Below are 24753 nucleotides of genomic sequence, written 5' to 3'. Positions count from 1 at the left end.
CAGTTCCTCTCTAGCACGGGGCCTGACTCCGAAAACACAAAAGCACGTCCTCAGGCAAATTAAACACATCCACGTGCCACATCTTATTACCAAACCATGTGGAATGCAAAATAAGAGTATTAAAAATGAGCCTCGCCGTGATGGGGGTGACTCGCGTTGTATCCTGGGCACCGGCCGCTGTGAAGCTGGGTAACACCGGGTGCGTCTCCTCCAACAGACGCGCACAGAGCCCACAATAACTCAAGGTATTTTATCACTGTATGTCCGCAGGCCAGGCATCAGATGGGAAAAACACTCTTGAAACAAAATTAATTAGTTTTAGATCGAATTTTACCAGGCTGAACTGGGTTGCAAGTTGATTTTCGTGGAATCTAATAGAGAACACACACGTTGCCTCTTATAGAAAATCCACCTACCACGCCGCTTTCTACTCCACTGCTCGCTAGAAGTAATAAGAAACTAATATTCCACAAGGCAGTGTGTCTTGTTCTGTAAATGGCCTCTGGCTCTAAAGGAGCCGGGTGCGGCCTGTTGGGGAGCCCAGCGCAGCGGCCGCTCCGTCCGGCACCCGGAGTGCCCAGCCAGCCTGTGCTCACCGGCCTCACCTCGTCCTCGTCCGGCACACACTCGCTTTTCTGTTCATTTTCTCCTCTTCCTCTTCCTCACACCTGCCTCCAAACAGAGGCAGCGTTGGGCTGTGACACAGAATGGGCATCGTCATGTCATTGGACGACCTCTGCCCCCTCCTGGAGGGCTCCCTAACCCCTGCTCCCTGGGCAGGTCCCTGCCTAGTTCTCTCTCTGTTAAAGCATCCCTTATAGTCCTGGTCACAGGACACAGGGACTCTTCTCTGCTTGGTCACTTCCCCAGTTTCCTCAACAGCAACTGTTAAAGACTGGAGCATCTCCAAAACGATATCACAAAACCCCTGAGCAGGTGAATACTGACATTTATTTACAAGGCAGTCTTAGGACACACTTATCCACACCGCACCACCATGACTCCTGCAGGCTGCCTGCAGCCCCTCCTGGATGCCTGAGAATTCGTTAGCAACTTAACCAGGAGGCTGAGAGGCAGGGTCCCGAGCCACAGATGTGGACGACCCTGCCAACCGACAAGAGTTCACTCAGAAAGGAGGGAAAGGCTGCACTGTGGTGAAATCCAGGAGCAAAGGAAAAAGACCCTGTTGACCAAAATTCTGTTCAGTCCCATCTGACTAGTGCCCACGCATCCCATGAAATGGTCCTGTCTGCAGATCGCAGGATCTTATCATGAAAACAGAAGGGAATCCTGCCCCACGTGAAGTCCACATTCTAGTCGGGAGAGGTGGGCAGTCAAGCAAGTGTGACACGTACTGTTGAAGATGCTGATAAAGGCTGTGCAGAAAATACAGCAGGAAGAGGGAGTTCTAGGCTGTTCTAGGCTATTCTGGAACATTCTGGATCCTGGGATATAGTAAGTGCTCCATCAATCTTTGTTGAATAAACAGGTGATGGAATCAATGACCAGCTGTTTCCTCCCTGGGTTCAAGTAGCCAGACTGACAGGGGACAGTACTTGATGTGAAGGACATAGAGGCACAGGGGCAGGCGTGGTCAGGGGCTGGGAGGGAGGGGTCTTCTCAGCACTCTGTAGGACTGATGTCTGTCAATACGTGTGACCCCATTACGTGGGGTAATGGGGAACATCGTGGATCATTACACACGTCAGAACGGTGGAGGGCTGCTGGGGTCAGCTCCGGAAGGGTGATTAGCAGCCCTCACTTGTCCTGAGACGGTCTGCATAAAGAGACCAGTCCATTAGGGAGCTTCAAATTAATAAACATCATTTCATACATTAGCCAGGAGGTCCATTCTAAAGAGAAATAATTAAACTTGCAAATTCAGATACTAGCAGTTTGACCTGCTCTCTAAACAATTACTTATGTGATCAGTTGTTCTATTTTTGGTTATTGAAGTATCTAATTCTTGTAAGAGATAAGAAATTAGCCACATTCAAACAGCACTGAAGAAGAAAACGGTGTTGACAACCAGTCTAAACAAAGCCCGCGGAGGACGGGGCGACCTGCAGGGAGGTTCTGTCATGTCTTGTTTCTAGTTTCCAAATGAGCTCAACTCAGTACTTAAGTAATTAAAGTAATCTTAGAAAATAAAATAAAAATAATACTGGATCCAGTGGCCTCTGGGAATGTAAGAGGCGACAGCATCCACTCAAGGCCTAGAAAGCTGCAGAGAACGATGGTGTCCTGTGACACGCTGGGTGGTGTTACGGGGCAGAGAAACCTTTTTATAAAATGGAAATAGAAGGAGAGCTATAAAATAGAGGGACTTGTGGTTAGCATGTCTCCAAAGAGAAGAGGGCAGGGAGGCCAGAGGATGCCAGCAGAGGAAGCGCCAGACGTGTGAAGAGCCAGCAACATGGGAGGAGGACTTTGGGGACGTGAATCGCAGAGCCTGTGCAGGACTCGCCCCTCGCGCAGAGGGTTGTACCTGTCACTGTATCTGCAGGTCACTGACAACAGTTCTCGGAGGACTTGCGTGGGTCTTCAGGGTCAAATTCTCACCTCCTGAGAATTTCCTGCTTCAAGCTGGTTCTTTAACTCAATTCCTGACCCGAATCACAGGACCATCCCTCGAGGCCTCACGGGTCCTCAGAGCTGGTGAGCAGTCGAGGCTCCTGATTTCAGCCCCAAACTCCCTGCAGTTCAACCTCCCACTGGAGCCCTTGGTCACCTGCTCTCTCTGACCAGATGACCAGGAGCACCCTCCGCCCCTACCAGGGACCCCTCTGTGGACGCACGACTCACTGTGTCACAGACGAACACAGGAAACCGCAAGACAACAGGTTGTTCCTCTCGCCTTGGACGTTGGAGCTGACATCAACACCGCCCCCCACCAACCGTGAGTGCCAGCAGCCCTGGAACCAGAGGAGACCGTCCCAGACCGTCCCAGAGGGGGCTTCCCACGGCAGACAACTGTGTGAGTGACATGAAGCGAGAACACATCTGTCTTCCTAATTGGAGAAACACATTTCAATCTGGGCAAAAACTTTGCCCAGAAAAGTCTACAAGACAGTTGCTACCAACCAGGGTACTGCAGTCCAGGCACTCGGCACTTGGACAGACAGGGGACGTTTGCTGAAGGAGTGAGTGGCTGGTGGGCCTCGACCACACTGGCCAGAAGGAGGATCAGGAAGATGTCCTGGAAGCAACTCCGGCTTTCCCGTCAGGTCTCGGAGCCTGGAAAGGCCTTGGACAGCGTCGCGCGGAGCTCAGCTTCCCACCTCCCAGGCCATCCGCCACCCGTCCCCAGGTTGGCCTCTCCCCGCGTGATGGAGAAGGTGGAGCACAGCGTGTCTGGCCACAGGGACGTCGGGTCTGACACCACGCACTGTCCAGCAGGACCACTGTCCTCAGTGTGAGGGGCGGAGCCCAAAGCAGCCCTTGCACCCTGAGGTTCGTGGGGGACCCGAAAGGAATCTAGAGAGATGTCTACACTGGCGTGTGCACCACTCCCTATGGAGCATCAGAGGAGAGAGCAGGGCTTCCCAAAGGCCCTGAGCACCCTGGTAAAGTGTGAGCACACACCTTTAGATGCAGATTTTCTGCTGTTCAAATGCACTTTCTGGCAGAGCCCCGTCCCGTCAGTCACATGTCAACCATCCGTGTCTTTGCCTGCTGTTCACGCAGAATGATCTGGTGTGAGCTGGTTTGTTTTAGGCTCCCACCCCTGCTTCCCAAAATAATCCAGGTGTAGCTGGGATGTCTGCGTGGTCCTCAAGGCTGCTCGCAGCACCGGGACCGTGGCCTGGGCAGAGCCCCCCAGGAGGCGGCCCACGCTGGCATGGGGAGGTCTTAGCCCATGACTTTGAGGGGAAGCTTCCCAGGAGGAGAACAATGCGCCCGAGAGATTAAGCCACGAGGAAATGGTGGCTTCCATAAGAGACTTCTTATTGCTCCAACAACTCCTTGAGAGCCATGCTTCTAATTCCCGTGCACTGGAGGTCCTATTTTATAAGCATATTTATTAGCCGTCCTCCCAGCGGCAGGAGCTACTGCAACTCTCACTTAGGGGATCCCTTCCTACGAAATTCGGGAGCTTTGAAGAGGAATGCAGGCGTTGGATACTCCTGACTTCCTCTGAGTCTGTAATGGATGAGAAAGTCTCCTCCTCTTCAACCCCCATCCCAGCCCTGCACGAAGGGTCTCCCGGGTAAGCCCAGAGACCCCAGCCTCACACCCGGGCCAGGGTGTCGGCTAGCAGAGTCCTCACCGGCTCATTTGGAAGTTTCAGCCCCTGGGAGCATAAACAATGGACGGTTATTGTGCTTTTTTCTGCTTTTCTTCTTTTAACCTCCTCTGTCCCCTCCTCCTCTTTGTCCCTCAGTGAGTCTCAGGCAGGCCCGTAACTTTCTAGTTATTTCCAATCTGTGAAACTCAGCCCAGATGGAAGTTGACCATCTCATAACCGAGTCTGAGCCCATCCAGGGAGATGGAAGGGGAAACATCTCTGTTTAATTGGCCAAAGTCGAGGTGTGTCCACCGGATATTTTAACTGGCCCCCGTGTCCCCTCAGCCACAGTTTCCAGATGTCGGGTCTCCTGGGGTTAAGTGTGGGGTGATGCTGGGGACCATGTCTGGGCCTCAGACCCATCTTGGATGAGAGTTTTCTCTCCCCCTCCTTCTTCTTCCCTCCCTCCCTTTCTCTCTCTCCCTCTCCCCCACTCTCCCCTCTCCCACCATCCCTCCCACTCACCCCTCACAATCTAGAAGGTTTATGTTTGCTGCCCTCCAGCCCCCTGGGGCCCCCTGTTCAGAATCAAGACTCCAGGCCCACAACGGTGAGGAGGATGCACCCAGACAGAGCTGCAAAGGTAGCCCCTCTGCCAGCCTGGCCTTCCCCTCCCCTAACTTGGGTCATCCCAGACTCAGCTTTCAGTGGAAGTACGCTTGGCTCTGGAGCCAGACCTGTGAGCAGTAAGGGGTGGGCGGTATTATTAGCTATCAGGTCACCTCCTGCAAGATGCCCGCCCCCCCCACCGACCTCCCGGGTGCCCCTGGACAGGCCAAGTCCCTCAGCACCGTTCCTTCCTAGCATTAGAGTGTGAAATTATTGGTTAGGGGTATAACTAATTTGCATTCGATAAAGATTTGTTGAGTGAATACTGCTCGGGCTGCCATGACAAAGGACCACAGACACAGGTTTAAACAGCAGACATTTATTTCTCATAGTTCTGGAGGCTGGGAGTCTGAGATCCAGGTGTGGACAGGGCTGGTTCCTCTGAGGCCTCTCCCCTGGGTGTGGACACCACCTTCTCCCCGTGTCCTCACGTGGTGGTCCCTCCATGAGTGTCTGGGTCCTCACCTCTTCTTTGAAGTCACATGAGATTACAATCTACCCTGAAGACATCATTTAATCTTAATCACCTCTTTAAAGACCCCATCTCCAAATGCAGTCACATTCTGAGGTCCTGGGGCTCAGGACTTAACGTGAATTTTGGGGGAGGACACAGTTCAGCCCATACAAAGAATGAGGAACAGACACAGGCTGGCTGCCTGTTTCAAGACCAAAAGCATGAGTTTTATGCACCTGGAAGTTTCCAGAAGAGCCTCACTCCTTGTGAGAAGCAGACCCTCTTGTGTTACAGAACTCGGTGCAGACCCAGAGTCTTTCTTCGCCTGAATCCCCTTGTTCATAGATGGCAGCTTGAAAATGGCCCCTTAAAATACACATTCCTGAAAATCTGCGAGAAAATATCTTTGCCTTTCCTCCAAAACATTATTCCTTTCTCCTGCCTGCATGGAGGTTAATTATTTTCTTACTTCCCGAGGTCACCCACCTGTTCAGGCTGATTTGCGTTTGTGTTTGGATAGAAGCGGCATCCGTTCAAGACATACCTGTGTTGGGGGAGAAGATACAGTCAGGGAGGAAAGTGGGTCAAGCCTGAGGGGGGCCATCTGTCAGAGTGCGTTTTGGCAAAAGGAAAACATAAGAAGGGAACGTGTAAAGGAGGCTGTGGTTTGTAGCCCAAAGGTACTGACCGCGCTCGGCGGCTTCCAACTGTCACCTTCTTTCTGTTTCGCAGCTGAACTGGGCTGGACGGGGCAGCGCCTGGCCCACAGACGCAGAGGACACAAGCACAAAAGCTCACTCCAAACGGTTGAAATAGGGCAGAACCCAAGTGCGTGATTGATCTAATTTTTAAAAAATAACCTATGAACTCTTTAGTGCTTTGCAGTAGAAGATCAAATCCTTAGGTATTTTAGCAATTACGGTTTTTATTAAAATTTCCAGCAAACATGTTATTTCCCATGGACGGATTTTCCAGGTAACTGACGTGGGCTCGTGCCACAAGACATTTTTTAAATTTTCATCTTACTTGGTAAAAACTGTTTCATAAATTGTTGATAAACACAACAGTCTGTGTGTTTATCGAAACACGGCTTTCACAAAAGCAGGCTCCAAAACGTCGACATTTTCTGGCTCCTCGTGGGTAAACTGAGTCTCCGCAGCTGCGGGGTGTATGGTGGGGCCTGATGCTTGCAACCTTCCGTGGCCCCCATCCCGCTCACATGGGTTCTTGCTCCCTCTGTTTCCATACGTACGGCTGTCTGGACGTGAGTCCAAAGACCACTCCAAAGAGCCTTATCTTTGAGAGTCTTCTTAAAGCCTTTTAAATACATTTCAGCTTCCAAATCTATAAAGTAAGCAAAAAAGAAAAAGACAAACCCAGGTCCCAATGAGGGGACCTGACTGCACCTACAGTTTACCTTTAGTCCCGGCCGTTCAAGGGTGTGTGTTGATATCTCTCTATGGTTTTAGTTTGCATTTCCTTAACGTGTACCACTGTTGAGTGCTTGGAGATGTGTTTATTGACTATGTGAATATTTTCCTTTGTCAAGTTTCTGTTCAAGTATTTTGCCTATATTTTTAATTTGAATTTTTTGTCCTCTCTTATCACGTTATAAGAGTTCTTCTTTTATTCTGGATAAAAATCAGTTGTCCTGATTGTAAATATATTATCCCAATCTGTGGCTTGCTTTTAGTTTGCCTAACAGTGTATTTCATTGAGCTGAAATTTTTAATTTTGATGAAAATTATATATTTTTTTATGATTGGTGCTTTCTATGTCTAAGAAATCTGCCAACGCGGAGACCATGAAAGTAATCTCCTATATTTTCTTCTAGGAGTTTCATAGTATTAGATTTTATGATCCATTTAGTGAACATTTTCATTATGATACAAGATAGAGCTCAGAATTCACTTTTTTCCAAGATGGTGTACAGGTTTTCAGCACTGTTTGTTAAAAAGACTTTCTCTCACCTCAGTGTATGACTTTGAGATCTTTGTTGAAAATCGGTTGATCACACAGGTGTGATTCCATTTCTGAACCCTCCATGTTGTTCCATTTTTCTATCTTTATGTCATTACCAAATTGTGTTTGTTCTTCATTATCAATATTGTCGACCAATGGGATCTCATCCGTTTCCAGGAAACGGCTTCTGCCCCTGAAAATGCTTCCCCATGTGCTCCAGAAATATATGAAATCACATCAACTTGGGCCAGAGCCACTTATTTTGCAGTGAGCAATGAGGCTTATAACACAAATGCCCCGGATCATTCCAAGTAACTCATTAAAAACACCGTTAATATGATGGATGGTGACCAGAACTTCCCTAGAAACAACCCCTGATTGGAGGCCACCCCAGGTGCTCTCCTCACAGGGGCCAGTCCAGGTCAGTGCATTTCACTCAGGCCAACATCCAGCTGGGCCCGAGCTGAGAGCCACAGACACAGCTGTGTGGCAGGGAGCACCCAGTCCTTCCAGCCACTTTCCCTGGAGGAAGACCCTCTCCTTCTTCTGACTCTCCAGTGAGAGGGTGGGAGTCCTGTTAACCAGCTGCTTTCAGCGGACCCAAACCAGAGCTGCGAGAAAGAAAAGCAGGGCCTCTATTTTCCATCAGTAAGTAACTGGCATGAAACCAGGTTTTCAAAGGTGACCGTGAGAAACACAAAGACCAGAACCAGTTGGCTACTGGGGCTCTGCTTGCCTGGAGCCAGTAGAAGTAGATACCAAACTGACAGGCACATGTCAAGGAAACAACTACCGAAAAAGTCATCGACAGCAAATATTATTTTTTAGAATTTTTCTAAATAGAAAATGTAATTCCTAATGACCTTGTAAAGGCTCGGTCTGGGGGAATTCCCTGGCGGTCCAGTGGTTAGGACTCTGCACTCTCGCTGCCAAGGGTGCAGGTTTGATCCCTGGTCGGGGAACGAAGATCCCGCAAGCCGTGCGCTACGGCCAAAAATTTATAAATAAATAAATAAAGACTTGGTCTGGTTCTTTCTTAAGAACAATTGTTTCTCAGTCAGAGGGTATGTGCCTTCAGGGTTAAACATTTCTCTTTCATGAAGTATCATGGCAGGAGATGGTAGTTGGAGTTTCAGGTGGGCTGACTCAGCAGCTTTGGTGCTTCCTGCCTGGTTTGTCTGCTGGGTTTAAGCCGGCCCGTGAAATCCAAAATCCACCGAGGAGTGGATGGGGCAAGAAGGGATAGGGTTCACAGAAAAATCACAGGATGTCCAGTCAAATTTGAATTCTTTTTTATTTTTATTTTTACTTTTTTTTGCGGTACGCGGGGCCTCTCACCGTTGTGTCCTCTCCCGTTGCGGAGCACAGGCTCCGGACGCGCAGGCTCAGCGGCCATGGCTCACGGGCCCAGCCGCTCCGCGGCATGTGGGATCCTCCCGGACCGGGGCACGAACCCGTGTCCCCTGCATCGGCAGGCGGACTCTCAACTACTGCGCCACCAGGGAAGCCCTCTTTTTTTATTTTTTAAATTGTAGTAAAACACGCATAACATAAAACGTGCCGTATTCACCTTTGTAAGCATGTAGTTCAGTGACATTCAGTCCATTTGTATTGTGCAACCATCGCCACATCTGTGTCCAGAACTTTCTTATTTCCTCAAACTGAAACTCTGTCTTCACTAAACAGCTCTCCCCCTCTCCATCCCACAGCCCCTGGGAACCACCATCCTCCTTTCTGTGTCTATAATTTCTACTTCTCTAGGGACCTCATCTACGTGGATCATACAGCGTTTGTCTTTTTGTGCCTGACTTACTGAGTTTAGTATAATGTCTTCACGGTTCATCCGTGTGGTAGCCTGTGTCAGAATGCCCTTCTGGGAATTTTTAAGGAAAATTAATATTCCCTTGTGTGTACAGACCACATTCTTTGTCCATGCACCCGTCCTTCCATCCGTGGACACTTGGGTTGCTTCCACATTTGGCTATTGAGGACCATGCTACTGTGAATGTGGGTGTACAAACAACTCTTTGAGTCCCTACTTTCACTTCTTTTTGGGTCTGTACCCAGAGCAGAGTTGCGGGTTTCACAGTGGTTGAACCATTTTACATTCCCACCGACAGGGCACAAGGGTTCCAATTTCCCCACATTCTCACCAACACTTGTTACTTTCTAGGGTTTTTTTTGATAGCAGCCATCCTAATGTGTGTGAGATGGTGTCTCACTATAGTTTTGATTTGCATTCCCCTAATGATTAATGACGTTGACTATCTTTTCATGTGCGAATGGCCATTTGTATATCTTCTTTGTAGAAATGCTTATTCAAGTCCTTTGCCTCAAATTTGAATTTCAGATAAACAATGAATAATTTTTTTAGTGTATGTATGTCCCATGTGATATTAGAGATGTGTATACACAAAAAGGTATCTGTTGTGTATTCAAAACTCAATCTTAACCAGGTGTCTTGAATTTTTATTTGACAAATCTGGCCACCCTAGAAATCGAGAACTCTGATGGATGGAAAACAATATTTAAGTATTTCACAGTTTGGCTAAGGTGAGCTCTGAATTGTTTTAGTGTGTTTTTGTGGGTGTCTGGCTGGTAGCCCTGCTTTATTAGAAGATTGTAATTTCATTTTGAGATGCTCGAGACTAAATCATTTGAGCTTTACACTCTTTCTGGGACATTATTGGGCTCCCTTAATGAAATTATAACTCAAGCAAGAGATTTCATTCTCGTGTAGTAAATTAGCTCGGCCGTGAGGGTTTGGGGACCTGGGCCTTCCCTGGGCTTATTCTTCGTGTTCGGCAGAGTGGAGAGGTAGCAGGCCTTCTGTATTTGAGTTATTTATTGTTCTCCGAGTGAACATTGTATTGTTGCTCGTCCCTAACGGAAACAACAGCTGTTAACAGGCTCCTGAATGAATTTCAATGTGAACTCCCCTGGCCTCTGGAAAGCTCAGCTAAAGAGAAACAGGCTCAGAATTGAAAGAAAAAGAATAAGTTTCAGGCCTGAGTCTGGACACCTGGAGGCTGACTGCATAATAAGCGGCCAGTTGACGTTTCCAGGAGAGATCACACTTAGATGAGCCCCAAACCGGAGCTCCTTTCCTACGACAGAAGCAGACAAAGGCAGCATGATACATGGAGCATGTTAAAGTGTCCCTGAGGAGGGACCCTGGACAACCCGGCCAAAGGCAGGGCAAGGGCAACCCCATGGCGACCCTGTGACACACTGGATGAGCAACAGGGATTCTGCCTTCTGCGGTTTTCTAAACATAGTCAAGGCTCACATGGAAAGTCACGAAGCTGCAGCCTCGAGGGGACAGAGCCGTGAGGGGCAGGGTCTGAGCACGGCGGCTCTGGGGGTGTCGGGGCTGAGTTAGTTCTCCTGTGGACTCACTTCTGGTTGGGGTTAAGGTTAGGGTTAGGGGTTAGTGATTAGGGTTGGGTTAGGGGTTTGGGTTAGGGGTTAGGGTTAGGGTTAGGGGTTAGGGTTAGGGTTAGTGGTTAGGGGTTAGGGTTAGGGTTGGGTTAGGGGTTAGGGTTAGGGTTAGGGCTCTGATATAAGGAGCTTTCCTCTTATCCCTTCAGTAGTCATTCTTTCATTTCTCCCAGTTGGGCTTCAACCCACCTGTCCTTCGTCTCTGTTCAGAGGGAAATAGCTAAGCACGTTGGTCCCATGCGCCACCCCCTCTCGGGTCCAAGTTCCCCTCTGCACTGTGCTCAGGAGGTCTGCAGCCGGGACCACCCCCGGGGCTGCAGGCAGGGGGTCCCTGGGCTCCTCTCCCACTTCAGTTACCGCCCCCACTTCAGGGGAACCTCTAGGGCCCCTCTCCATTCCCTCCTCCTGTTCAGTCTACTTTTGCTCAAACAAACAGTAACTATATTTTACAGGTTCCATAAGTCCTTTTTTTTTCATGCCCTCAAGCCCACAAACAGGTTCTCCACCACTGGGGAGAAATAGTCTTGGCTCTGTTTGCAGGACTCTCGTTTCATTGAGGCATTTCTTCACTGGCCTTAGCTCCTCTCTGTGAAATGCCCTTTGTCTGCAGGCCCTGCCCACCCAGCTCCCTGCAGGCTTAGGCTAGGGGGCTGCCCTGCAGATGGTGACTTCGTTTTGAGCGACATGGAGATGCCAAAAATAAGAAAAGAAGAAAGATGGAAATCATAAAGTTTAAAATTGAATGGAGAGGGGAATTTGATAAAATGCTGTCAGAAATTCAATAAAAGACTGAACCAGAATGAAGTGGCTAAAACCAAAAATGACCTTTCAACCTCCCACGTCCAAACCCTCAGTAATAAGAACATATGAAAGCCCTGAGTTTTTCTGAAACTCGATGTCAAAAGTGCATTTCCCGTCCTTCTTTTCTTTCCAGACAAAGTGAGCACGCTGTCCGCCTTCATCGCTTCCTTCAAGCACGTGAGCCCCGGGGCCGCACACACGGAGGATGAGGACAACCTCAGTAAGCAGACCCCCTTCCCCGAGAGCCAGGGTCCCAGCCCCACGTGCAGAGGGGGGACCCCAAAGGCTGAGACCCTTGGGGTGGTGGGAGGCACCACCTGGGCTTCCCAGAGCAGGAGGACCTGCTCCCATCCCCGTGGGATCCCTTCCCCGCCTGGAATCCCGTTCCCCCCTCCCCAGGATCCCATCCCTGCCTAGGATCCCATCCCCCCTGGTATCCAATCCACCTTGGAATCCCATTCCCCACTGAATCCCATTCCCCCCTGGAATCCCATCCCCCCCCCCCAGGATCCCATCCCGCCCTGGAATCCCATCCCCTCCTGGGATCCCATTCCCCCTGGAATCCTGTACCTACCTGGGATCCTTTCCCCACCTGGAATCCCAATCCCCCCGTGGAATCTCATCCCCCGCCATGGAATCCCATCCCCCCCGGATCCCATCCTCCCTGGAATCCTGTTCCCCACCCCCAGGATCCCATCCCCACCTGGATGGTAGGAAATATTAGCAGTGACTGTATGATTGAGAACTCCAGGTTCTGGAGTTCTCAAGAAAAAAATCTAGTTCTCTGGGACCATCCCTTCTCTCTTTCCTTTATTTTTTCCCCTCCAAACCAAAAAGGGGAAAAAAAGAAAAGAAAAATGAACACAGCCTGTTTGAACAGTTTGTACAATTTAACAAGGAAAGAGCTGGACGGGTGCCTGCAGTCGAAACAATGTTTTGGCTCATGAAACCGGAGAGACAACAAAGCCGAGTGGGGTGGGGACTGAAAAACCGGCTGGGGATGGATCTGCTGGGAGTGTGGAGGAGACCCCAGAGCAGACAGAGCATGTGTGCCGATGAGGGAAAGTCCAGGCGTGTCTGTCGGGTGGTGCACCCCCTCTTGCTTGTAGAAGGAAAACATGGGGGATGAAACAGTCCAAATGACAGGAACACCTCTTGCATTTCAGAATTACCTGACAGGTGGTTACCTTTGCAGCTGGAGTCAGGCCTGTGCTTGTGGGGAGCGAGAGACTAGCTGCCGGTCACTGGTTTTTGGTGGGGCCAGGAAGCCACAGCAGGAGGGACTGGCCCTGGAACGTTGTCGACTCAGCCTCAAATTTTAAGAAACACGACAAGCTCTCATGAATATCCCCTTCCCACAAAACACAGTCACCAACAAGATGGGAAGCTGAGGCTGTTACCCTGACTGTTCCACAAAAGCAGAGTCACAGAACTGAGCAACCTCAGTGACCCTGTGGTTTGAGCCCTTGTTTCCTAGATGGAGGCGAGTGTGGAGGGTGTGGACAGGGTGCCAGTGGGTCAGAGCATGGCCTCCCCACTGCCCACAGGCCCGACCTCGCAGGTCCCATGAAGCTCCAACGACTGGTTCTGTTCTCTCCTGACCAAAATTGGAAAGTTTCTAGGACTTCATTAACTTAGTTAACTTACTGGTAATTACTTCAGTAATGTGGAACACACATGCACACCTTGTCTTACCACCCTTCTATTTACTGCGCTTCACGGATACTATGCTTCTTACAAATTGAAGGTCTGGGGCCACCCCACATCAAGCAAGTCTATCGGCACATAGTTTTGTCAGAAGTAATACCACTGCACACTTTAATAGACCGCAGTCGAGTGTAAACATAACGTTTATGCGCTGGGAAACCGGAAATCCATGTCGTTCGCTTTATTGCCGTGGCCTGGAACTGAACCCACCATATCTCTGAGGTGTGCCACATGTACACACACACACACACACACATTTACTTACACATATAAAAATACACACGTGCCCCCAAGCTGACCTGGACGTGTGGACAAAGCTATTTGATAAGCACATGGAGTAGATGCCTTGAGGAAGAAAATCTTACTCTGTTTCATCCCCTTTCCTGCTCGAGCTGCTGGGACCCTGGCTGAGTCTAGTCTCCCCGCGGGAGCCCTCTCTCCCCATCCAACGGCAGGGGAGCCTGACGGCTGCAACACCAAGCTCCAGCTTCACAGCCTTGGGCAGTGAATCCATCCCTCAGGGCATCAGTGCCCGTGTGAGGGGCGGGGAGGGTGGCCTGGTGATAGAGTTGAGGATGCAATCAAGTAGGAGGAGGATGCACGAGGATGTTTTAGGCAAAGACCTGGAGAAACAGGAAACGTGGATCAGCTTGGCTGACGCTAGTAATTAAGGCACTTCCCCTACCTCAGCTCACAGCTGAGAGGTGGAAACTTAGCGATGAGAATGATTTTTAATTGTTTATTACGTGTTAAAGTGCCTTTGAAATGCTTGGAAAACCTTATTTTCTATCAGGGGATTAGTCATCCCCCTTTGTAATACGTGCTGTTATTGAAGACCCTGTTTTCGTACATTATCCAAAGATAAACCTCCAAACTAATGCACGTGTCGTAAAACCTCTCATGAGCGTTGCCAGTGCAGTGCTATTAACGTGCATCCAGATGCCGTGGACGGCGGGGAAGGGGTGTGTGTGCGGTGTGTGCGTGTGTGGTGTGTATACACATCAGGGAGGAAGGGAGGTGACAGAAGCCAGGGTGATTCCTCCTGGAAGTCTCCTGTTTTGTCTTCAGACCCTGAGGGTGGGCGCCTGTGTTTGGTTGAAGTGAAGGCCCTGCCCCTCCCCATGAGGCCTCACCTCTCAGGACCACCGGGTTCAACCCCTGCAGCCTCACGTCCTCGGTCCGCATTCACCTCTGCGTGGCGCTGGAGCCTGAGCCCCAGTGTGAAGGGTGGAGCTAGGTCGGGGTCGGGCCGTCAGAGGCTCAGCCTGCAAGAGGATGGTGCCTGCGAGTCCACGCGCGGACCAGCCATCCTCAGGGTGGGTTTCGGCTGAGTCTACGGGAAGATGCAGGTTTTTCATTCTTCTTGTCCAGGAGGGCAACTCTGAATGCGATCTTCCTTGAATGCGGAAAAGGAGCCAGTCACTGCCCCAGCCCATAGCCCATCCCCTCCGTGCCCACCACTGACTCAAGGGCGTGATTGACTGGGTCACATGAGGAGGGGCCGAGAAGCCCACTCCCTGTCAGGCCCACAGAACAGCACTGGGGTCTGGAGGGAGGGAGGGAGACCCGCCTGCCCCACTGGCCTGGTCCTTCCAGGACGCGTGGGACCCACCTGGGAGAGAGGCGTCTCCTGTCTGCTGCCGAGCTGACCCAGGAGCTGTCAGGGTCAGGCCTGCGCCCGACCACAATGCCAGGACCAGGAGTCCCGAAGCCCGCATGGCCGCAGCTGCCACAGCCATCCCCTGAGCACCACCTCGGACCCTCCTTCCTGAGCCAATGGAGACTCCAGGCCCTGGGCTCGATCCCGCCGGCCAGGCCCATCCGATCTGGACGTGGCGGATCCGATGGCCGGTTCTCTGTATCTCCTACCTACAGACGTGGTGCCGGGAAGTCTGGCAGCGTGATGACCAGACAGATGCTGGCCCTGAGGGGGCGTCGAGGAAGGAGATGCAGCTGGTGACACACAGGCACCTGCACTCACCCGGGGCCTGGCCACCTGGAGGCGACAGCCGAGGACTGGCCCCCGCGTGGCCCGTCCATGTCCAAGCAATGGCAGTGGGAAGCCCACCTTGACTTGGAAGAATGTCTCTCACCTGGAAAGTGAAAGCCCAGCCACTGCCAGGCCAATATAAAAGCCTGCTTTTTCCCCACAAAATGCGGTTCTTGTACGCGTTGGACCTTTGACTGTAGCACTGCTTGTGCTGACGCTTTCTGTCGAGCAGGGTGGGTGCTCCCGGGGATCAGGAGACGGTCGGTGTGACAAAAGCAGAGGGAAATAATTCTGTTTCACATTTTCCTCCCGTGTCTCTGACTCAGACACTCCCCTCTGTGCCTGGCGGTCTTCGCTTTGCCAGCGATGGTTCTGTGACTGCCGCGGGTGGTGTTTAGCTCATGTCGTTTGAGGTTATTTGCCTCTTTTTTTCCTGATTTCCGCAACAGAAGGACACGTGTGACTGTCTGGAAATCTGAGGCTGCCCACACGGACCTTCGACACGTGTGGTCATGGATGTCTTGTCGGGTTCGGCGAGGGCAGGAGAGTTCCCAGGGTCAAGGCCGCAACCACCCGCGGGAACACAGGACACGTGGCCTCTGAGGCTGCCTTGAGGGAAGGCACTTGGCATCCAAGTCACACGTTTTCTGGGAGGACTGTGGTGTGAGCCCCAGGTGGGGCACAGTGCGCCCCAGACCCCTCACACCCCCTGCTCCCCTCCTGCAGGGCTGAGGGCCCCGCCCTGTGCTTGTACAAAGAGACAGATGGACAGAGACAGACAGAAATAGAAGGGTCAGGGTGGGGGGGGGGGCCAGGTGAGCCATTAAGGGGACTTCAGTCCACTGCTGACTTAATATGTGCTTCCCCCAGGCCGGCCCTTCACACACGGTGGGGGGTAGGTTTCCTGCAGAGCTACTCCCGGCTCTGACATGTATGAGCCTCTGAGCTACGACTGGCGAAAATAACAGTTATTTGGGGACTGAATTCCAGAGTGGGATTAAAGGACCCACTAATTCTTATACCCTCGTATGAACTGTCCCCTGGAACTGCCTCCAGTGTACAACACACACATTCTCAGAATCAGATTGCTTTTATCACACAGTAAACATTTTCTGACCAACTCCTGCACCCAGAGCCCTGGGAGCACCCCAGCAGCTGGGCCGCCACTCTTCCCTAGGACTTAAAAAGGCAATGGCAGCTGTTCCCTCTTCAGTGGTCACGATCAGTCACCGTAACGCAAAGCACTCGATCTGGAGCCTGCAACGTTCACAGATTGCGCTGAAAGTTTCTGTTCATTGTCTCCACTGATCCTGGAAAAGTCCCACGTGGCCTGTTGTTCGCGCACCGCTCAGCCGCCAGCACCCGGAGTCCTGCCCACACTTTTCCCTCCCGCCTCTAGGGATGGACCACCTGGTGCAAACGCCTTCTGGAGTCGGCGGGGCCTCCGCAGCTGACAGGACAAAACCCACCCCTGGAGAGCTGGGGAAAAGCGTCCCCTGCAAGAACGGGCTCCCGACGATGTGGGATCAGCGTGACCTTTGCCCACATGTGCATGAGAAGGGCCATCTGTCGTGCTGGCCGCTGTGTGAGGCTAGGCGTCCAGTTCCCTTTTGCATGTCCTGTGCAGACACCAGATCGGCCCAGGGTGCCCCCGGCGTACCCAGATAAAGGGTTAAGGTCGGCAACCTGCCCCAGGGGGACCCAGGGAGCAGCCAGGCCAGGAGTGCAGGCGGAGACTAGGCCCTGCCCTGTCCCCACCTCAGGGTGAGCCCGGCATTCGGCCACGGGCTGAGGAGCAGAGCCCTGGGCTGGGGAGATGCATGGGTCCTGCAATGCCCAGACCTGAGCAAGCAGGTGGGGGGCAGCTTCCCCAGTCTTCCAGGAGCAAAACTTCTCAGCCTCTAGACTGTCCACCTCTGGGTTATTCTCTCTGACGCCGGGTGTGTGAAACCTATCGACTCAATGGAGGAGAAAATGAGAATCATTTCCTGGGTCGGGGAGGGGGCTGCCGAAGAAGGAAACGTGAACTTGTGGGATCAGAGCTACAGTTCTGTAAGAGGATCGCATGGACCTGGCAGGGACCTGGCGAAGGGGCGTGGGCTCCAGCAGGGCCAGGCTGGCAAACCTCAACAGCACCAGACCAGCAAGGCAGGGTCCCCCCGTCGCCACCCCTCCTCGGCCCGAGACTGCCTCACGAGAGCCTGTGTGTCTCCACCCCTTCTTTCTGGGGGTCCTGGAAGCCCAACTCATGAAATAAGCAGGGAAGTTGGGCCTTGACAAGATGCAGCTTGGAAGTGTCTGCCTCCCTTTTTCCCGCTCTTTTCAAAAGTGCAGTTGACTCTCCTCAGTGTCAGGGGTTTTGCTAAGTCCTTTACGGGTGTCCTCTAGCTCAACCTCATAATAAGCCCTAAGGCACGTGCTACCAAAACCCACATTTACCCTCTTCAGAAAATGGAGTTCAGGCAGGTGGACGACTGCCCAAGGTCATACACACCAAGGTCGGGGGAGACTGTGACCTCTCACCTGCTTAACCCCAGAGCCGTGGAGTGACCACCGCCCACCCTGCAGCTTCCCTGACCTCATGCAAACTCAGGAGGCCAGTTAAACGGAGCATCTGGCCCATGTCGAGGGAGCAGAACCCCTAATCTGCTCGTTTGCAAAAACCAGCATGTGATATCACCCCCAGAGAGCATATCAGGATGGAGCCCAGAAGTCTGCACCCCCATCAACTTTCATTAATTACTGATCATCGAGGAAGGGGTCTTCACCCGCGCTCGGATCTCCGTGGCTCACTTTAAGGATGACAGTCCTAGGATGTCCAAGAGAAGAGTGCAGAAGCAGTTTCAGTGCAAATGGAGGGGAACCTGGGTCTGCCGGGCTGTTCCTCCAAGATAAATCTTCTCCTCAGAAGGCTCAGAGGGCATCTGACACGCCAGCCACTTTAATCACACTCACAGCCACACTCAATCCCCACGTCGTGGGAAATCAGTAAGAAATTAGAGAGCTCCCAGTGAGTTTCTGGGCAATCTGCTGTGGGCTTCTTGGATTGGGTTATTTTTTTTTTCCATCTTTACCTTCGGTTTGGGAAACTGCATGGTTATTCCCATCTACCACTCCTTGGCCCGAAATACCCCAAATGGCAGAACTCCTTGCTGTGTGTGCACCCAATATGCACAATGACCAAGAAAAGAGGCTGAGACTCAGTGTTGATACTTGGAAGGTAATTATTTCTACTGAAATAGACTGTAAACAAATGTTGCCCACCTCTAACCTATAAAACGCTCAGGTTCACCCCTTTGAACAAAACGACGTCTGCAAACCAACTGTTGTACAGAAGCAAACTGCTGGAGGAATCCTGATAGCCCACCTCGCAACTCAGAGCAGCTGAGGTTGCAGCAAACAGAGCTCTGAAGTCGGAGCCTGACGCTTTCCGTGGGGCACACCTGCTGGGGACGACGTGGTCGAGGAGGGCTGGCCCCGAGCTGGAGCCAGGACGCCTCTCAAGGGCACCGGTCTTCAGCCTGCGCTGCGTGCCTGTGAGATGGTCCTTCTCTCGTGGTGACCATCCAGCAGCTGCACCGTCGGGACCATGTCACTGACCCAGCGCATCTTCCCGCTGCCGGCTCTCGGGCTGGGGTGAGGGAGACACGCTCAAAGTCTGCCTACGCGCTGTGAGCTGGCGGTAAAACCCCCTCAGGTTTCCACTTGCTGAATGAGTTCCTACGGAGAAATCTGCGGGCATCAAGGTCCTGCGTGGCCCCAAGCCTGGCCGCTTCCTCCCGCATCCATCTACGCTGTCAGCAGAGTTCCCCTCGGCATCCTCCTCTCCCCAGCTCCCAGTCTGTGAAACGGACAAGAAAGTGACGAGTTGCCGTAAAATCACCTTCCCAGCCACAGCAGAAGTGCCTGGGTGCAGTCACACCTCCCCCGATTAACCGACTGTGTGTCCCTGGGCAGCTGTTTCACCGCGTGGGGCCTCAGTTTCCTCTCCTAGAAAACAGGGCCATAACCCACCCCGGAGTGCCTTTTAGGAGTGAGGGGCCAGAGTGAAGGTGTGAGTGAGGTCAGGGAAGGGTAACCCACCGCCCAGCACTGTCATCCTCAGAGCCTCTCGGGAAACCCAAGGGTCGGGCGTTCCAGAAGCACGTCAGCCAGGGCAGCGGGACGCACGTCTGTGGCCACATGGGGACCCACGGCTGAGGTTCCCTAAATGGAACAGCTGTGTCGGAGGAGGGTGGTCCAAGAGAGCCAGACCAGAAAACTAAATTGTCATTACCCGCCTTCCTCACATACAGTTAGCAAATGATGATTTTGCTAAATTTGCTTCATACCTTTTTCTGCAAAAGACAGAAAACCTCACAGATACAAATGAAGCCACCCTCTGAGCCTGTGTTCCTCCCTGTGTCCCAAGGGAGTTGGGACGTGTCTGAGCTTTACCACCTGTGTGGAGGCACGAATGCTGTGTAACCTCTGTGTTCTTATAACTTATTAACCATAGCCTCTGTGTATGATTTTGCAAGTTGCTTTTATCATCTAACATTATATTTTAGAGCTTCATCTACGTAGAGGCATCTAGATCTAGTTCACTAAGCCTAAGTGCCACCCAGCATCCAGGGTGTGAGCACACGATTCCCTCGCATTCCACCCCGAGGGCAAGGCCTCCCTGACCTCCGCGTCGCCCAAACCCGATGGAGAGAAAGGCCACGTGTTCCCTTGATTTAGGGGGTCTGGGGGCCTGTGCAGGGACCCGGCGGCACTCGGAGAGCAGCTGGGAATGGCCCTGAGTGGGAACACACTCCCCGTCTGCATCCACCCCACTCGGTCCACTCTGGGCACCTCACGGGGCGGGGTCCCCTCCTCTGGGCCCTAACCCCCACCTGCAGGGGTGTGGTCAGTTCTGTGGGCCTGTGATCCAAGGTGCTGCCCATGTGGTCTCCCCATGGCCTCCAGAGGGTGCCAGGCCGGCTGGTGTCCGGAGGCCGAGTGTTGCAGGGGGTCACCGGCAACGACGCCCTCGGTCGGGCCACAGCCACGGGTCACGCTGTCTGTTCTCACCTCCAGGTACCAGCAGCGCCGACGTGAAGGAAAACCGCAACGTGAGCAACCTGGAGGCCAGGCTGCCACCCTCCGGGGACAGGGCCCGAGGGGGCGCACCCGGCCTGAAGAGGAAGCGGCCGCTGGAGGAGGGCAACGGCGGCCACCTGTGCCAGCTGCGGCTCCTCTGGAGGAGGCTCTCGTGGTCCGTGGCACCCAAGAACGCGCTGGTGCAGCTGCACGAGCTGCGGCCTGGCCTGCAGTTCCGCACGGTGTCGCAGACTGGTCCAGTGCATGCGCCCGTCTTCGCCGTGGCCGTGGATGTGAACGGGCTCACCTTCGAGGGCACCGGGCCCACCAAGAAGAAGGCCAAGATGCGGGCGGCCGAGCTGGCCCTCCGGTCCTTCGTGCAGCTCCCCAATGCCTGCCAGGCCCACCCGGCCCCAGGTGGCACAGCCCCGGACTTCACCTCTGACCAGGCCGACTTCCCCGACTCCCTGTTCCAGCGGTTCGAGCCCACGGCCCCCAGTGAGGGCTTCCCGGGTTGCCGCCCTGCCGCCCCCGACCGCCTGTCCACGGCCTGCCGGCGGGGCCGGCTACTGGGCCGCCCGCTGGACCTGGACCTGGACCTGGGGGGCCCCGCGGCTCCAGGTGCGAGGAACCCAGTGGTGCTGCTGAACGAGCTGCGCTCGGGCCTGCGCTACGTGTGCCTCTCGGAGCCCGAGAAGAGGCGCGCCCAGAGCTTCGTCATGGCCGTGAGCGTGGACGGGAGGACGTTCGAAGGCTCGGGACGCAGCAAGAAGCTGGCCAAGGGCCAGGCAGCCCAGGCCGCCCTGCAGGCTCTCTTCGACATCCGGCTGCCCGGCCACGTCCCCAGCAGGAGTAAAAGTCACCTTCTGCCTCAGGTGAGAGCTCTCCGGTAGCTGCCAGCGGGCAGCGTCCTCGGGGTGCGGGGGTGCCCAGGAGCGGGGACGGGGCAGCAGGAGGACCCCCTGCTCTCTCCCAGACAAGCCAGGCGCTGCCTCTCCCGCTGCGGCGTCGGAGCCGTGTGCCGACTCTGGGGAGAGAGAGCCTGGAAGCGTGTGAATGGAAAAACTGTTGGTCCCGACTTAGCAGAGGGAAGGGAGAGCTGGGCAGCTGGTCACCTTGGTGATGGTGACATCGGCTGTGCAGGGGGCAGTGGGGGCAGCAGGGGTTTGGAGCGGCAGGGTTCCTGACCCCAGAGAGGACTGAGGGGCAGGAAGGCCCCTCAGTGACTATCTGCAGCTGGACCGAGGGAGCCTGCGGTGGGAACGCGAGTTCGGTGCTGGTTTGGGCTGCGTTTCTGGCTCCGGAGGCTGGAGGACGCTGCCTGAGCCGAGGGTCAGGTGGAGGGAGGGGCTCCGGGCTGGGCCTTGCTTCATGCCACCTCCAGGGCCTCGTCACACCAGAGAACACGCGTGCTTCTCACAGAGCTCACCTCCCTCACTCAGGAAGTATTTCGTGCACCGTCCTTGTGTCGGGAAGTGTTCTTGTACCACTTTGCAAGCTCCTCCTTCCTATTCTTGTAACTGCTTATTTATGCAAATTATCTTTTTTCTTACCATTTTGAGAACTATTTGTGGGCATCTCTAATGTATTAGTTACAGGAAGTTATTCTCTTTCACTTTTGGCATCAATGAAGGAGAGAAAGGTTTTACAGTTAAAGGCCTTTAGCCCAGCTCAGGATCCATAGTCAGAACTCAGCACTTGTAAGTCATTGCTCAGATCAGGGCATCTTCACCTCACAGCACCTCAGGTAGAATCCACTATTTGCCTCAGGAGGTCACGTGTCCACTAGAGAAAGCAGGGCACCACCCAGATTCAGGCAACTGGAGGGGTTCTGGACAGTGAACCAAGCAAATGCACTAGGACAGACCCCTGTGTTGAATCACGACCAGGAGCAAGCATCCACCCCTCCATCCATCCACCCATCCATCCATCCACCCCTCCATCCACCCGTCCATCCATCCACCCATCCGTCCATCCATCTGTCCATCCATCCATCCGTCCACCCCTCCATCCACCCATCCATCCATCCACCCATCCGTCCATCCATCTATCCATCCATCCACCCATCCATCCACCCATCCGTCCATCCATCCATCCATCCATCCATCCACCCATCCATCCATCCATCTGTCCATCCATCCATCCACCCATAAATCCATCCAACAAACATTTATCTGACTCTGGCAGGTGCAGAGCACAAACGGGCACAGCAGACGTTGGTCTGGTCCCCACAGCTTGGCCGCGTGAAGGTTCCATTGGACAGGGAACCCCATGAGGGGGGCAGCTGTTTCTCCTGCTACCTCTGCCCCCAAATCATTCATTTATTTTCAAATATTTACTGCACCATCCAGGAGCGGGTTGGAGGGGGGTAGCCCATAACCTCCATGCGTCTTGCCTTTCGACCCACCCTCAGATAATACACAATCCAGGTAAAAGCGGGTGTGTGACGTTGACATGAGTCCCCGCCAGAAACACTGCAGCCCTGCTGTCCCTTCCTTACTCCTCCTCTTTTCTTCTCCTCCTCCTTCCTGCCTGGTGTCTCCACCCACCAACCACCGTCTGTAGCTCAAACTTACCAACAGCTCCCAAGGAAGCCCCTTTGCCCCCCGCGGCCTGGATGACCCCAGGCTGCCCTTGGCCCATGTCCTCCCGCCACCGTCCCTGGAAGACTCCCCTCCCCGCGGGCTGTGGGCACCCCGTCCTCCTCTGCCCGATGCTGTTTAGCAAGAGGTGTCCTTCCTCCAGCTCCCACTGCCCCCCCCACCCCAACCCCCATGAGTTGAATGATGTCAGTGAGTTCCGGCCGTGATGCCTTTTCCTTTCATGTTGTCAACCCTGAGCTCTCACGACGCAGGAACCAGGCGGCACCACTACTTTGTAACAGTCATTTGACCCCAGAATGCAGCACATCGGTTAAAGCCACCGCCACTAAATTATTTTTCCCTGACAGTCCGCTAACACCCAGACTGGATGATGGAGAGAGCGGAGCAGCAGGAAGGCCACAGCCCGTCCATCACACCAGCCCCATCCTGGAGGCTCATTACCTGCTCTCCTCTCCCCTGCAGCAGGGCGGTGGGGCGCACATGCCTGGCGCTCAGGACCAGGCGCCCTCTGCGGCTTTATTAAATTCGAATCCCACCTTGGACATGGTCTGGGTTCAAGGACTGAGCTTCAAAAGAAAGATTCCAAGGGTCCCTGTAAATGCTGCTCTGCTTTCCTCCTCTGCCCCGCGCCATCTGCACTGCATGCTTCCTGCTCACGCAGGTCCTGGTGGCCAGAGGCACCACCTTTGTTACCTGTCTAACTGCGCCATCATCACCTGTGCCAGGAGACAAGCCAGGCCCCCCAGACCTGGCAGGGCCCCCAGAACCGCCGTCCACACCCCCAGGAAGGGCAGCTCCCACCACTGAGCTGTGAGGGACCCTGCCCAAGTCTGGGTGGGGTGGGGGGCGAGGCGGGGGGTGGCAGCAGCGGTCACCGCTGGAGCAACACAGCTTCAGGACCTTGGGTCTCAAGCTCAGTATTTAATGCTCTCTGCCCGAAGTCTGGGTTCTGCCCCACAGGGCGGGCTTGGTGTGCAGGACACACCAGGGGTCTGCTTCTAAGGTTCGCTCGCCAGCTTCTGCCGCTGCAGAAGCAAATGAAGAGATGGCGCCTCTGCTCAGGGCTTTGAACCAAAGGCTCAGTCTCCTCTGAGTGAGGTGTCAGAACCGTCCCTGGGGGAGCTCCCCTAGTTAAGTGATGAAAAATGAACAAAAAACTTCTAAGGTGTCGGTCGTGTGGGGAGCGTGTGTAAAACACCACTCTGGGCCTGGCTGCCGGAAATCCAGGACCAGGCTCCTGCCATGCTGATCCCCACGCAGGTGGGTCAGGACCTGCTCTGTCGGGGGCCCTGGGCTGTTCGGTCTCAGCCACAGAGCAGATCACGGCAGGGCCGGCTCGGTGGGCCGGACGCTCGCCCCGTTGTGAGGACAACTCTGAACAACATAGCCCCCCAGACGTCCCAAGAACCACCACCCTCGGCGCCTGGACATCACCTTCTGTGGACAAGTGAGGTGTCTGCTCGGCCAGGCTGAGGTAAAGTTTCAGCCTCCATTCTAAAACAGTTCTGAAGAATAACATTCTCAATAAAGATTAAAATCACAGGCTTCGATTTCTGCGGTTATCAGATTTCCACCATTTCCTCAACCTGGGGGTTTTCTCAGAACCAGGCTGATTCGTTCCTTCAATTTCATGAGCTCTGACTTCAGGTCTCTTTGCCAGAGTGATGAGAACACGACTTTATTAGATTCTCCAACGGCGCAGGCCCAAGCGAATGGGCGCTCTGCAAACACCAGCTGACACGGTGAAAGAAGAGCCCAGGGGTTGGTGGGAGAGCCAGCCCTCAGATTTCCTTTAGGTTCACGGGAAACTTGGAAGCAATAACGAGACCGTGTC

The 24753-nt window shown here is 53.5% G+C and overlaps 1 protein-coding gene across 1 annotated transcript in view; it reads left to right on the top strand.

The window, feature by feature from the left end:
* The window catches only part of ADARB2 (adenosine deaminase RNA specific B2 (inactive)), a 363774-nt gene that overhangs the window by 245652 nt on the left and 93369 nt on the right, over positions 1-24753 (top strand). The window contains exons 2-3 of the mRNA XM_065871875.1: positions 11689-11775; positions 20314-21191. Of these exons, the coding sequence (XP_065727947.1) occupies positions 11689-11775; positions 20314-21191 (965 nt within the window). The remainder of the gene's footprint in view (positions 1-11688; positions 11776-20313; positions 21192-24753) is intronic.

Source organism: Phocoena phocoena, chromosome 2 (genome assembly GCF_963924675.1).
Source record: "Phocoena phocoena chromosome 2, mPhoPho1.1, whole genome shotgun sequence".
Lineage (NCBI taxonomy): Eukaryota > Metazoa > Chordata > Mammalia > Artiodactyla > Phocoenidae > Phocoena > Phocoena phocoena.
The sequence above is the reverse complement of the archived record's forward strand: the minus strand, read 5'-3'. Positions and strand labels throughout refer to the sequence as shown.